Source organism: Quercus robur, chromosome 12 (assembly GCF_932294415.1).
Source record: "Quercus robur chromosome 12, dhQueRobu3.1, whole genome shotgun sequence".
NCBI lineage: Eukaryota > Viridiplantae > Streptophyta > Magnoliopsida > Fagales > Fagaceae > Quercus > Quercus robur.
Window position 1 is genome coordinate 39359522 of NC_065545.1, and position 15688 is coordinate 39375209.

The 15688-nt window shown below is 37.6% G+C and overlaps 1 protein-coding gene across 2 annotated transcripts; it reads left to right on the forward strand.

Annotated features, from left to right (window-relative positions):
• The first annotated feature begins 3174 nt into the window (after window positions 1–3174).
• LOC126709356 (E3 ubiquitin-protein ligase Os04g0590900-like) lies at window positions 3175–5200 on the forward strand. Of its 2 annotated transcripts, none has more exons than XM_050409569.1 (2): window positions 3175–3455; window positions 3655–5200. In XM_050409569.1, exon 2 carries the CDS (start codon window positions 3713–3715, stop codon window positions 4802–4804), a length of 1092 nt encoding a protein of 363 aa, XP_050265526.1. In that variant the 5' UTR covers window positions 3175–3455; window positions 3655–3712; the 3' UTR covers window positions 4805–5200. The 2 variants fall into 2 exon arrangements, with proteins under 2 accessions (XP_050265526.1, XP_050265525.1); XM_050409568.1 differs by having other exon boundaries at window positions 3658–5200.
• The last annotated feature ends 10488 nt before the right edge of the window (window positions 5201–15688 follow it).

The following is a 15688-nucleotide window of genomic DNA, read 5'->3' on the forward strand; positions in this document are numbered from 1 at the left end:
CATACTCATAAATTAGTGTAGTTGAAATGAGAATATTAAGATGGATAAGTGAAAATACACTGAAAGATAGAATTTGAAATAAGGAAATTTGCCTAAAGATAGAGGTAGTATGTATTGATGAACAAATGAGGGATAATTGCTTGAGATGATTTTGTCATGTTCAAAGAAGAGCATTTAATGTAGCAGTAAGAAAGAGTGATTCAATCTAAGTTGAGAGAACGAAAAAAAGTAGAGGAATACCAAAAATAAAATTTAGAAGTAACAGAAAAGGAGATTTCAATTAAAGAAGTAATAGAGATATAAATTAAAATAGGAAAAAAATACATATAGCCGACTCTAACTAATCAATTGAGAATTTATAGCAAACCTCGAAATTTTGGGGATAAGGCTTTATTATTTTTGTTGTTGTATAACATTGATTGGGAAGCCTATAAGCCTATTGTTGGAAGATCTCTATTATGAAATGAGGGGAAGTTAAGTTTTCAAGTGAAATATTACTAATTAAAAAAAAAAAAAAAAATGTGAATACTACTCATATTGGACAAAGTGTGAATACTACTGTTTAATGAGTGCAGATAGGCTAACCTAAAAACTAGCTCATTCGAAGGGAGATGAGTCGGGAACATGATGCTATTATGGAAAGTGGCAAGTCCTTGTAAAATGTTGTAGGGTGACCCTGCCTGGTATTTTCACTAGTTGCTAAACTCTTTACCTAGAAAAAATGAAAAGGGGGACGGACATTGTGCTATCTTTATAGATGTAATTGATTCAGCGGATGTAAAAGTAAGTGCAATTGAATCTTCAAATGATAACATTTCTCTGCTTTTGATTGGCTATTGCATATAAGTTGATTTGGTCTCGATTCTGTTTACATTTTCATTTTCCTTCAAAAGTTGGATTTTATCATGAGACGTTCTTAAAAATGACTTCGATTTTATGGAGTAACCAACTGCTCCCTAATTATAATGGTGCTTGAGTTGATTATTTTTTTCTGTTCTATTTTGTTTATGTATTATTGCCTTTTTTGGATGAATTGTTGTCATTAATGTTCAGTTTTCTATTTGCCTGATGTGCCAAGTTAATTTAATATCACATTATTGATTGACTAGAAAACTGTGATTTTTGTTAATATAAAGTGCAATGGTTTGAAGGCAGATGTTATTTGAGCAAATTAAAATTGTTCTTTTTTTTTTTTTTTTTTTTTTTTTTGGCAAAATGTAAAAAGAACAACCTGCATGTTCTCTCATAGCTTTGTGATCTAATCACTCAAATATAGCAGTGTGATCTTGGAGATTCAGTTATATTATCATGAAGAGCCATGAATCACATGTTGCTGCAAATCATTGCAAAAGAGGGGGGGTAGTCCCCAAGGCAAAACAAACAAGCATGTTACATCTTAGCTACAGAAATTCTCGTAGACCTTCATAATTATTTCACAAATCACTTTGGTGATTCCTTTTGATTGCAAATCCATATTTTAAATAAAAAAGTAAGTTCATATATTGATATATATATATATATATATTCCTTCTCAACTCAGAAATATGCCCTAAAGCATGTCAAATACGTATGTTAATGATGCTCTCTCTATATATCGATACTAATTTATATTTTTATGCGGCATTCTTTCTTTTAGTTGATTGGAATCTTATTCTCTCTCAAAAGATGTTGTCTAGAGGTCAAAGCTGATATGACCTCCAGTTAGTAGATACTTTTTGGGTTTGGGTAATGTTATAGCAACCAAAGCACATCAAAGGAAGAGAAAGAAAATTGATTCACATTTTGTTGTTCCCTGTGTAACACCGAAATTGTCTGGGAGATTGGAGCCGCGTTTGAACATCATGTGAAGACGTTGTTGGAATTGTTTTGGAATTTTTTTTTTAAAATAAAAAATAAAAAAAAGAGGTGAGATTCAAACTACAAATTTAATATGTCAAAAAAACTGTCATAGATGGCAAGTCGGTAATGTAAATTACAATTCATTTTTCTATCATTAGACAGCAATAAACCACTGGAAAAGTGAAAAATGTAAAGAGGTTTTGAGTGCTTGGTTGGAGAGAGAGAGAGAGAGTATTCCTAATTGACAAATTAGCCTGATATTCAGGGCCTGATTAGATATAAAAGTTTTTTTAGAGCTTCACTATGCCAATAAAGAATCTGGCTGGAAAAAATGTCAACAACATTCTGATACTAGTGTAAGTTTGGGCATTATGCTTGCATGTCTTTTACTTTTTTAATGGGACTAAGGTTCCTTGTGATGAGTTTGAGTTTGATTGCTGGTATGATGCCTAAATTAACACTTACAAAATTTTAGTCTCACACCCTTAAATTGCGAGAAAAAGCAGGCCTTGGGGTCTAGCCAGAATATATGCTGCTATCAAGAGGAATCTATAGGCCCCACATAGTTGGACTTGGAGTCGATGCATTAAAATGACACAATGGTGTATCTCATTTTCTTGAATAATATTGTCAGTGTTCCCAATCCCAACTTATATTCCCTCCAATTCTTTTGTAATTCCTTAACTCTGAACATCTATCAAGAAGCTAATAAACAATGTTTTAAAGAAAAAGTAAATGGCTTATCAAAAAATAAATATAAATGCTACACGACATTTAGGATCTATTTGGTTGGAGGGGGTGGAAAAGTGGGAGGATAGAAAAATGAGAAGATAGAAAATATTTTAATTTCTCTCATTTTTGTTTGATTAGAAGTGGAAAAGTGAAGGGATGGAAAAAGTAAGTTTGTATAAATTTACTGATGCACCCTTATTAAAAAATGGTGGCCAATTAATTCAAAAAAGTGACAAACAACCAAAAAAAAAAAACAATCACCCAATTTATTAAAAAATAAAAATCTTATCCAAAAAAGATCATGTCTAGTTAAACCCAAAAAAAAAAAAAGAGAAAAAAAACCATCTCTAGAAAATTAGGCTAAATCTTGTTCACTAATCTTAGGGGATCACAATCGCAACTCTATTTAAGCTTTCACCATTTAAAGATTGATGTTCTCTCACTTCAATTCAACTGCAAACTACTTTATAAAATTTATAAATAAATAAAAATAAAAATAAAGCATTAATTACTTTAATGAATTGCCCAACCAACACCAACACCTTAGTCAACAAACCATTATCTCCGAAAAAGAATGGCCAAATAAAAGAAAAAGAGGTGAACAAGAAAAAGAAAAAGAAAAAGAAAAAGAAGAAAAGAACACCTATCAGCTCCCTATGTTCTTGTATTTACTTTCCATCTAAGCACCTTTCCCACCCCATCCTGTCTCTTCATAGAAATTTACATTATAGGAGCTCTTTCTCTGCCTTTTCTTGTTATTCTTGCCTTCCCATTCACTTCTAGTTAATCTACAAACCAGCAGTAGTGTTTTCTATTTTGCTTATATGTTCTAATCATTGCTAGGAAGAACTTGCCACGAACCATCCTCTTTACAATCTGTTCAAGTAAGTATACCTGTGTTATTCTATTTTTATTTTACAATTACAATTTACAAGACACAATTGTTATAGATTTCTTGTAAGTTTTGGAAATTTTTTTGTAATTTCAGTTTGTAGTATGAACCTCTTCTGCAACTCTTTTGAGTAATTTCATTCTCTACATGTTTTAAGTACCATTTTATTCTTTGAATATTCTGCATCTTAGCAGGAAGAAAAGAGAAACATGATTTAGAAAATGTTAATAAGTTGAACTCCTAGTAGTCATGGGAACTCTAGAAAATCCAAAAACTTGGATACCATATACGAACAAAGACTGTTCTCAAGGCTTTTGTAGCTTTCACTGTCCCCAATGGTGCAACTTCATGCTCCCACCTCCACCTCCCTTTGAATTCCCTGATGACAATTCTAGTCCAAATTTCTCCCCTCTTGTTATTGCAATCATTGGCATTTTGGCAAGTGCTTTCCTTCTTGTAAGTTACTACACCATAATATCCAAGTATTGTGGCAACCCGGACTCAGCAAGAAGCAGAGAAGATCATGAATCCAATGAAGAATTGGAAGAGAATCACAACCCGTCTCTCCATGAACCATGGCATATTGCAACTACTGGCTTAGATGAGGCTCTCATAAAGTCTATTACAGTATACAAGTACAAGAAAGGAGAAGGGTTGGTCGAAGGCACTGATTGCTCTGTTTGTCTCAGTGAATTTGAAGAAGATGAGAGCTTAAGGCTCTTGCCAAAGTGTAGTCACGCTTTCCATCTCCCATGCATTGACACATGGCTCAAATCACATGCGAATTGCCCTTTATGTCGAGCTAATATAGTGTCTTTCAATGCAACGCCGATTCCATTGCCTGCACCGGTGACAGAATTGACTTCAACCAATGAAACTTTGCCAATAAGCCAACCGGCAAATGAAAATATAACTCTTGCACAAGACATAGCAGGGGGAGTTACAGAAGAAGAAAGTGTGCGCGGTGATATTGTTCGAAAGTCCCCATTTCGTGCTTTTAGTGATTTGGGCAATTCAGAAGAGAGAGATACCATAATTGAGATTAGAGATGGAGGATATCAGCATATTAGAAGATCGTTTTCGATGGATCTTTTATGCCAAAGCCGTGTCTCTGTTGCTGATATTTTGAGCATGAATCAAGGTGAAGATGTTCAAGTGGAAGAGTGCTCCGCTGAGGCTAGCTCATCTAAACAATTAGCAGGAGAAGATGGGAAGTCTAGCCATCGAAACCGGGTGTTGCATTTTGTAATGAGTCCTATTGCAATGAAGAGACAATTTTCAAGTGGAAGATTCTTTCTCACAAGGCATGGGAGAAGACCACACGCAATCATTCCTGTCTGAAAAGAAGGGATTTCAGAAAAGATCTTTTGATAACAAAAATGAGATCATTAAAATTTTGGTGAAAGGATATTGAAATTGATTATAAATTATACTCATATAGTGTCCAACTGTATGAGAATTGTAGTATTTTCTAGAATGAGGAACATCTCAATATTTTGTGTAACTTTTCAGTTTTCAACAAGGTTTCTCCATTACGGGTTCATGGTGTGTGGTTAAATTCGTGTACCAATATACCATGGTCTAAGTATGTCATTTAGACGAAGCTTTACTAAAGTCTTTCTTGTCTCTTGTACGAGTAGGTCTATGTTCCTTTGAACATTTGTATGCCATATAGTATGCTCCTCATATAAGGCTTGCTTAGCATGGTTATAAGATGCTTTAAAATGCTTTTGTTTAGTCTACCATTTCTTCCTATTTCCCTGTTTTACTTTTGCAATATAGCAGTATGCATGTGTAATGTTAGTCTGATCTTGTCCAATTTGCGGGGTAGACTTTATTTTCTAAATCTAATAGTGTATAAATGATATGATAGTTTGTACTCTTTCAGACTAGTAAAATTTAATTTGAATGGACCAAATTGGAAATTGAGATATCTCTCTCCAATCAATTTGTGAACATATTGGTGGTAGAAACATCATAGAGGGATGGCGTTTTTCTCGACATTGGGCATTTTGGGGCCCAAATGGAAGGCCCGTCAATTAAAGAACGCGCCCTTAATTATTGGACTTACATAGTTACTGTGCTTGGGCCACACAAAGTGAACTTGTCATTCTGGATGCATCTAAATTTTCTTGTAGCCCTTTGAAGTTTGAAGGGTGGCAAATTTTAATTTTTCATGGCTAATAATGAGGAAAAATACAAGGGTTAGAGTGTACAAAATTAAAACAATATATTGTCCTATACACAATGCCAGTCATAATGATTTTGTCAGTATCTGGCTCTTGATAATATGGGAGGAGGATGATAGATGAGTCTCCTCATAGAATTATTTGTTTCACATTGTGGACTTGGTATATAGAACGATCCACGGAGATCCAAAAAATACTTGAAGCTTTTTAAGTCGGACAAAGTTTAGCTACAAATTGGTTATAACTTAAAACTATAACCTTACCAAGTATCATTAACATTACTACATGTAAGGACACAAAATCTTTGACGGCCCAACAACGATGTTGGACTCGCGCACGGAAAGTCCCTCACAATAATATTTGTAGAGAGTGGGCTTAAAAGGCCAGCGTTGGATCACGGGGCGACATTTCGGGCCGGACTATAGATGAACAAATATGAGAAATAGCTTTGGGCTGGATCTTCGGGCCCCTTCAATCTTGTATCTAGGAGGATTTGGCTCCTCGGATCATGTCCGAGGAGCGATGGTGCTGTCCCCGGTTACCCATCGGTGGGTTTTTATGTGGTGTCCGGCGTGTATTATCCAGACATTCTCTTTCATCAAGTCTTTCTCCATAAGCTAGATGGGAGCCCTCCCCCCCCCCCCCTTTAGTCACATAACATTCTCTTTTATACTAGCCTACGTTCGTTGTCCTTCGTCCACGTGTAGGGTCAATCTTTCCAGGACAGATATCTGTCCCATCAGTCTAATCCCAAAATTGCTGGAGATGATCCATAAAGCCTAAGATACCGGTTCTGCTAGGGCAGTGTCATGTCAGGGAAGGGTATTAAAGACAACTTCCCCAGGATATTTTCTGATCCTTCTAGCTTACTGTGTCTTCGGGCCACTTTTTATGTTTCCTAGTTTCGAGCTTGGGCCCTGGCCTCCTTCAGTTTAGGACTGGTGGGCTTCCCATAAGCGCGTGGGCCGGACTCATAAACTATTGGACCCCACATTAGCCCCTCAAAATCCTGCTGTCCAACGTCATGGTAGGACAGGTGGATTTTGATGATGTTAAGCCCTTATTGCCGTTCACTTTCTTCGGATCTTGATCAACACTGGCGACTCTTCCCCTCCCCAAGGAACGTATCGGTCTACGAGCCGTTTTTCCTGGATTTGCGTACGTTACCATTATGCCGCGTGGTTATCTGCAACGTGTCTTTAATATCTTCCCATTTACGAGGCCTCCCAGATGTAACGGTTACTGATGGTGTGGGAAAACGAAACGACGCCTTATACTCTGGATTTCCCTGGGGATCTGAATGTGTCACATACCCTCTTCTTCGTCCCCTATATAAAGAGAGAAGACAGAGGGTGACCTTTTCATATCCGAATCCCTCACGTTCTTCCCAGAATCCACTTCCTCCATCCGGTTACTCCCTATTCAATAATACTTATTTCATAGTAACCCACCATGAACAAATCCTTCCTTTCCCAGAAACGCCATGTCCCAACAAAACTCGAGATGGCTCGGTCGGGGCAAGGATGGCGGAGGCTTAAGATTTGCCTCCCCATTCTTTTAGCCAAAATCCGAAGCAGGGACTCGTCACACCCCATTTCTGGTGTGACTGAGTCGAAAACCTCCCTTGTCATCTCCATCTGCTCTCTCATGAGCATAACTAATAAGGCTCCCCTTCTCCCTCTTTTGCTCCTTTTACTTTCTTTTCATTGCTTCCCTCTTCTTCTCCTCCTTCCCGCTCATGTCCTCCATCTTCTTTTTCCCTTGCATTCTTCAGTGACAAGAGCTTGCTGAAGTGCTTCCATGTCTTCCAATTCTTCTTCCTTCTCCTTCATTATTTTTGTATAAGGATCTTCTCCTGATATGAGCAGTACTGAGGCATAGATTTCAGAGAGACTTTGAAGGCGAGTTCAGAAGACACCTAATGGTTTACTTATTTGTATTACGGATGTCGTTACTGTTTTAGCAGTTCATTTTTTATATAGGCTTGTTTAAGCCCTTCCTTGTACGTTGTAACAATTTTTCATATCAATAAAAGTTAGTGTTACTCTATTTCGTATGTCTTGTTTATATATTCTAACAAATGTGAAAGCGCTGCTCGGCATAATAGTATAGCATTTGAATCAATAATAACTAAGGCCAAAGTAATCGTTGATAAAAAGATGTCACGATAACTTTAACAAAATTACTATTCAACATAACAATCCGACCAGTGAGGAATGAGACTTATCTTAAAATTAGCCGTGATGGGTGTTAAATGCTCGATAAGGTGTAAGAAGTAATTATCCGAGGACATGTTACCCACCGGATGAATGGCCTCCTTAGATTGACGATCATTAGGTTATTCTGCCATCTCTATGATGCGCGGGCCTTAACCTTTTCCAGTGTTTAAGCCGAGAAATTTCTTCATTCGGGCAGTTGATTTCCCAAGAAGCCTGAGTCCGAGGACTTTGCAAAACCTGAGTTTTGTTCAGGACTTACGCGTTTTACCTCATGTACTTGATTTTTCCCTTAGGCTTGAGTCCGATACTGGTGTCTTTATCGATACTTGGTTTTCCCTTTTAGCTTGAGTCCGAGGACCATGCTAGCCTTAGGTTCTGTCCAAGACTTTGAGTTCAGATTTTCTCTTTCATTGAGCATTTCCCGAGGTGCCAAACAGGGTGTCCCTGGGCCTTCACGCAAAACGGGCTTGGGCCGCGAATTCAATGAATCCGCGGATTAAGAGATATTTCTGCAACCTCTGGCCACGCAGTACTTCTCTGACGCCCCAAGGATCGAGGTGCGCCTTTACGAGGCTCCTTGAGTCTCTTGGCTGCAGGTGACGTTGGAAGTTGAGCCAAGACTACTTTGTCTGTAGTGCTCCTTGGGACGCCGCGTGAGTTGGCTGTCATTATCTTGTCCTTTCAAATAAATAGGAGGGAGAGAGGGTTGCTTTATATATCACTCATCCTTTTATTTTTCTCTCACATCACGCTTCCCATATCCGGAGTTTTCCCTTCATGGCATAACGTGTTGAAAGCGAGGGTTGAGAAGAAAGAACTTTCTCCGCCGCAGAAGCGCCGTGTCCTCATGAGGCTTATAACAGTAAGGTATGGGCACAGGAAGCATAAGTTCAGGAGAGTACTCCATCTCCACCGAGGGGGAACGGCGTTTCTCCCTCTTTTAGTCAAAATCCGAAGCAGGTTCTGCCCACGCCAGAATTTTGGTACGGCAGAAGGAAGATTTTCCACCATCGGCACCTCTGCTTTGTGGCAGACGTATATTTAGAGAAAGCCCCTCAACTTCCCACTCCCTGCACCTTTCCTTCAACGGTGCCAGGCTCAAGTTGGGTTTCTTTGGCTGCCCGAGTTATGGGCATGTAAGAGCGCGGAGGAAGAATAAGGTCTCGGAGCTGTAGCCAACCTTTCCTCCGACATACCTCCTCGGCTTTCTCCAGCTTTCTTGTATTTTTCTTTTTCTTGCTTATGTAGTAAGCTTTGACGTAGGCTGATTTCAGCTTTTCATTGTATACTGTACTATTTCTTCGTTGTAATAAAAATGGAAATTGATTTACATGTTTCAAGCGTTGATCTACTGGGCAATACAACTGTGTGAACGAATGTGCTTTATGTATGTGTTGCTTTGAGAATATTTGTAACAAAGCTACTTTGAAGCATGACCTAATCAACTCTCATCTATCAGCACTATCAGGCATTATATCGATAATTTGTAATAAATCAAACTTAGGAAACTGACCGGGGTAGCAGTTGACTACTCTTGTGATAAACGCGCAAATGTCGCCCAAGAGTGATAACCTCCTCACAATCCATCCGATCTATCGAACGGGAAGTAGGGTACTCCGATCGTGCTTTTGGGTATCTGGTTTTTCATTTGCGTATTTGGTTTCCCCATAGGCTTGAGTCCGAAGACTATGCAATGCCTCGGTTCTGTCCAAAACTTGTAAGATTTATTCTTTGTACTTGGTTTCCCCATAGGCTTGGGTCCGAGGACCATGCAAGGCCTTGGTTCTGTCCATTACTTTTAAGATGTCATCTTTGTACTCGGTTTCCCCATAGGCTTGGGTCCGAGGACCATGCAAGGCCTTGGTTCTGTCCATTACTTTTAAGATGTCTTCTTTGTACTTGGTTTCCCCATAGGCTTGGGTCCGAGGACCATGCAAGGCCTTGGTTCTGTCCATTACTTTTAAGATGTCTTCTTTGTACTTGGTTTCCCCATAGGCTTGGGTCCGAGGACCATGCAAGGCCTTGGTTCTGTCCATTACTTTTAAGATGTCTTCTTTGTACTTGGTTTCCCCATAGGCTTGGGTCCGAGGACCATGCAAGGCCTTGGTTCTGTCCATTACTTTTAAGATGTCATCTTTGTACTTGGTTTCCCCATAGGCTTGGGTCCGAGGACCATGCAAGGCCTTGGTTCTGTCCATTACTTTTAAGATGTCTTCTTTGTACTTGGTTTCCCCATAAGCTTGGGTCCGAGGACCATGCAAGGCCTTGGTTCTGTCCATTACTTTTAAGATGTCATCTTTGTACTTGGTTTCCCCATAGGCTTGGGTCCGAGGACCATGCAAGGCCTTAGTTCTGTCCATTACTTTTAAGATGTCTTCTTTGTACTTGGTTTCCCCATAGGCTTGGGTCCGAGGACCATGCAAGGCCTTGATTCTGTCCATTACTTTTAAGATGTCATTTTTTTTTTTTTTTTTTTTTTTTTTGGAGGTCAGCCCCTTGGCCATGACGGGGGGAGCAGACTTGGGGTCGGAAGCCCCTAGAGAAACCCGCGCCGTTAGCGGTGCAAGGCGTAACCCCTAGCAGAAGTTTATGGCGGAGTAACAGCTGCACGTCACCGGAAATGATAAAGACTAGTGAATCTCCGCTTGCTAGAGAGCTGACTTATGCGCCACTCGCGCCAACGCGCAAGCCTCCCCACAGACGGCGCCAATTGTAAGGACACAAAATCTTTGATGGCCCAACAACGATGTTGGACTCGCGCACGGAAAGTCCCTCACAATAATATTTGTAGAGAGTGGGCTTAAAAGGCCAGCGTTGGATCACGGGGCGACATTTCGGGCCGGACTATAGATGAACAAATATGAGAAATAGCTTTGGGCTGGATCTTCGGGCCCCTTCAATCTTGTATCTAGGAGGATTTGGCTCCTCGGATCATGTCCGAGGAGCGATGGTGCTGTCCCCGGTTACCCATCGGTGGGTTTTTATGTGGTGTCCGGCGTGTATTATCCAGACATTCTCTTTCATCAAGTCTTTCTCCAGAAGCTAGATGGGAGCCCCCCCCCCCCCTTTAGTCACATAACATTCTCTTTTATACTAGCCTACGTTCGTTGTCCTTCGTCCACGTGTAGGGTCGATCTTTCCAGGACAGATATCTGTCCCATCAGTCTAATCCCAAAATTGCTGGAGATGATCCATAAAGCCTAAGATCCCGGCTCTGCTAGGGGCAGTGTCATGTCAGGGAAGGGTATTAAAGACAACTTCCCCAGGATATTTTCTGATCCTTCTAGCTTACTCGTGTTCCATTCCTATCCCTGAGGTTTTGGACCTGCCGAGGACGAAACCATCCTCGGCTGTGTCTTCGGGCCACTTTTTATGTTTCCTAGTTTCGAGCTTGGGCCCTGGCCTCCTTCAGTTTAGGACCGGTGGGCTTCCCATAAGCGCGTGGGCCGGACTCATAAACTATTGGACCCCACACTACATATTTCGAAAATCTAATCAATGGATAACATGTTCTTTACGCTCTTAATACACATGTCAAATTTTGTGCCTATCAAATATTATTTACTATATGGTTTATAAGATTATATTTTATGCATAATTTTAAACTACAAAAACTTGTCATTTAAACAATTTATTAATGACATAAATATTAATATTTAATTTTTTAGAAATTTTGCAAGCATAGAAGATATAAGAAGAAAATATAATCTAATTGTGGATTTGTCCAATAAAAAAAATATTGAGTAAGATTATAGCCTTAGTCTACAATTAATTTTGTAACTAAATTTTGTCTTTTTAAGTGCCTAATCTTCTAAAATACATGTAAGTTCATGTTGTTCCTTATAATTTCACTTGCTCAAAAAAGAGGTGCTACAAAAATAAGAGAAATGTCAAGCACATAAAAGAACTTATAATTAATTTCTACCAAATTATATAGAGGTGTAGGCTATGTCATGCCAAATATAAAATAGAGGTATTATATGTCAGACGCGTCTTAATTAGAGAATTCCATTATGTATATGTTTGGATAGTGCTGAAAAGTACTTTTCACCTGCATCCCAAGTTTTCCAGTGGGTCCCATGCACCGTTCACGGGATCCACAGGTACTTTTTTTTTAGCAAAAACAACTTCAAAACTGAGTTTCACGGCACTATTTATACATATAAAAATTATTTTGTTACAAAATTTTCAGTTTTCAGTTTTCAACAATAAACAATATCCAAACACATCCTATATTATTTATAATAAAAAGAATGTAAATACACACACACATATATATATATATATATATATATATATATAATTGTAGGAAAACAATCGTCCAATGTAATTATGGATAAAATGGTCTTGGGCTTTGAAAAAGAGAGAATTTATTTATATGTGCCCAATACAAGACTGTCCAAATTCTAAAATCTCAATCAAATTCTAAAATCTCAATCAAATTATAATATATAAATACATTTTAATTGATTCTAAAAGAAAAGACATTTACTACAAGAAAAAGGTTTTATTGTAACGAAATTTTTTGTTACAATAAACTTTTATTGCAATGAAAAAAATTCATTACCCACTATTGCGATAAAGTCAATGGCAATAAACCATTGTAACAAATAAAATATTGTTGCAATAAAGTAATATTTTAAGTCCTTGCAACAAAAAAAGCTTCAAAAAGTAAATTAGTTCCTATTGCCATTAAAGTTCCTTTGGAATGACTGGTTGCAATACTGCTTTTTTCCTATAGTGATTTTAATTGTTGGGCCTTTTTGGGCCTAGTCCCATGAGGGCTATCAAACTTATTTTTTGGCCCATTTTCTTAAGCCTTTTAAATGCTTGCTAAAAGTTCTAGCACATATAGGAGAAACACAACACAGAGAGACAAGAACACAACAGCTAAGAACACACACGTGAGAGAGAGAACGGTTTTAATGTGAGTTTTTCGTTTCCTTTTTACCATGCTATTGAAACTTATTGAAGTAAGTGTCTCAAAGGTGTTTGGGATTTTGTTCAACAAGTTGTTTGCAAGATATCTTTGTGGTGGATTTGGGTTTGTAAAGCTCCTAAAGATGACCTCTTGTATTTCTCCAAGTTTGTTATGGAGGGTTAAATTGTGTGATAAAATTTCAAAAAAACAAAAATGATGCACTCTTACTTGCAACTAACTTCTGTTTGTTTTGATGTAAAATATTTGCAAAGGTAAAATATTTTACAATATTTGACCGTGTACATAAAAATGCTATGTAAAATATTTTCTAATATTTGGCATAACGTAAAATGGAAAACATGTAGGAAGAATGCAAATGTTCTCATAGCAGGGATGCAAATCTGAGTATGGTTGTATGAGCACTTATCAGTAATGTAAATTCACTCTTCACAAGAGACATAGGTTACAATAAAGTGAGGAGGTTATGCAATATGTATTGTGCACCACGATACCATTCATAAAGGTCTAACAATTAGATTGTTGAATAGCACAAATTATTTTTTGGTAGCTTACCTTTAATATGAGGGATGAGAAACAAAGATATGGTCCAGGTGTAATCTTATTTTATTTTGAAATATGGTGGGCTTTTACACTTTAACTTGTGAAAAATGCTGTGAGATTTTGTTTGAGAAATTACTCTAATGGATATATAGACACATGTATATTTAGCAATCTTGAAATTTAATTAAAAAAAATATTGGGCCTGATACATATAACAATTTTGAAGTTTATATCTCACAACTAAAGGAACCCAAACTGACTGCAGCTTGGAATGATTTTTCACATTCCTTTTACTGGAAAATTCCTGTCATTACTAGCAACATATCCTGCTTACTTCGAATTATACGCCCAAGCAAGATTGCTTAGTATAAGGTTGTCATTAGCAATTTAGATACTTCTGAATGAGCTCAAACTAACACTTACGTGAATGAAAATTATATATATAAGCATAAATTAACATTCAATGTCAACTTAAGTTAGCAGAGACATCTTGCAACTACTTGCTTTTGGTTAAGCTTGTTTTGATGTGTGAAAAAACATCAACTGCCTCTCAGGTTACAACTTTCTATCTGTGAAAGATCACATGAATGTTATTAAAACTATCTCCTGAAATGTAGCCCAAAGCCTAACATCAATTCAATATGTTCAGATAGATGTGAACAATTCCTAACTATTTCATATATTCAACAACTTACCAATTGAGCAAGAGCACTTTCAGTCCTATGTAATTAAGATAAAATGACTAATATTATAATTCACAACCGACCCTATCCTTTAAGTCTAAGGATAATTCATAGCCATCTGGTTGGAAGTTTGGCCAACAAGAAACTATTCAATAATATTGAATCACTAAAAGGTTGCAAAAAATCATAAATTAACTAATCAAGATTGATAGTTTTTAGACCCCTTAAAACAATTGATTAAACCTAGGTAATTAGCCAAGTTGTTACTTAGTCCAATTAAACAAGTCTAGGTTATCACAATATAAAAGATCAAATCATGCAAAGCAGCGAAAAATAAATAACACAAGATATGATCACCCAAAAAACCAAACCGGTAAAAACCTGGGGAGGATTTGACCTAGCTATCCTCAAGGTAAACTTGAATCCACTATCTTGAAAGAATCGAAGTTCATACAATAAGACTTACAAGCCCCTACGCTCGACTTCTTATTGCTACCAACCAGTAGAACTTACTGACACGACCACGTGCAAGCTCCGAATCCACGGACTCCTTCTTTCTTGGATTCACCACCAGATACAAGCACACTTACTTGTGTTTTCTTTAAGTTTCAACGGCAGCAACTGAATTGATCATCAAGGTGTAGATAAATCTTCTCCTTGAAAACCCTAAGTTTGTGTAAAGGAAAGCTCCTCTAGATCTCACAAGAGATTTACACAAACCGCAAATATCAGCAACACTAAAACGTGGCTAGGGTTTGCCTTTTAAAACACTTAGGGCTGAGTTGGACGAATCTGCAGAAAAACATTCTGCCCGAACTTCGATCGATTGAGCCTGTCTTTCGATCGATCGAGCCAGGCCGAAAGGCACAATCCTTTCCTACTTTAACTCGATTCCAATTTTACATAGACGCACAACTTTGAGTTAGACTTAAACACTTCTAAACACATTGTTTTTATCATGGTTTGCCAACAATACAAATTAGAGTTCTAAATACATAAAATCCTAAACTTTAGAACCTAACAAACTCCCCCTTTGGCAATCCGTGACAAAACACAACTAGAAGCTCAAAGTTTACAAAATAAAAAGCCCTTTACAAAATAATGCTCATAAAACAAATTCAATCCTAACTACTATCCATCAGTTGTAAGTGTAGACAACAACTCAATTGAATCAGCCTGTATACTTCCTGAAACACTAAACAAAATGCATAACCGCATGTGTGGAAACAATACAAGTAAACAAAATGACTTCTTGATTTCAAACAACACACAAATAAAGACATATATCAATGAATAACTCATAAATATAAATCAATAAGCAGTTTAAAACAAGAAACATATAAAAAACCAACAAAACAAAAAACTCCCCCTAACATGAATATCCCATAAAAAACAAAGCAAGAGCTAAAAATGTAAGTATAAAGTGAAGCACCTAGATACGATCTAAACTCCACAAGCTCCAACCAAAAACAAATAAACTCCCCTTGAAAGCAAAAACGCCAAAAACTCTACAAAGTACTCCCCCTTTTTGTGACGGAATGCTAAAAGGCAAACAAGATATCCATCATCAAAAGGGAGGTAGTCTAAACTGCGCCAACTCCACACGCAAGGCACGGATCTCATCGAGCATGTCGACCAAAATCTGTCCTTGA

Coding starts and splice junctions, on each gene's coding strand:
- LOC126709356 (XM_050409569.1), top strand. CDS start 3,713: ATGGGAACTCTAGAAAATCCAAAAACTTGGATACCATATACGAACAAA.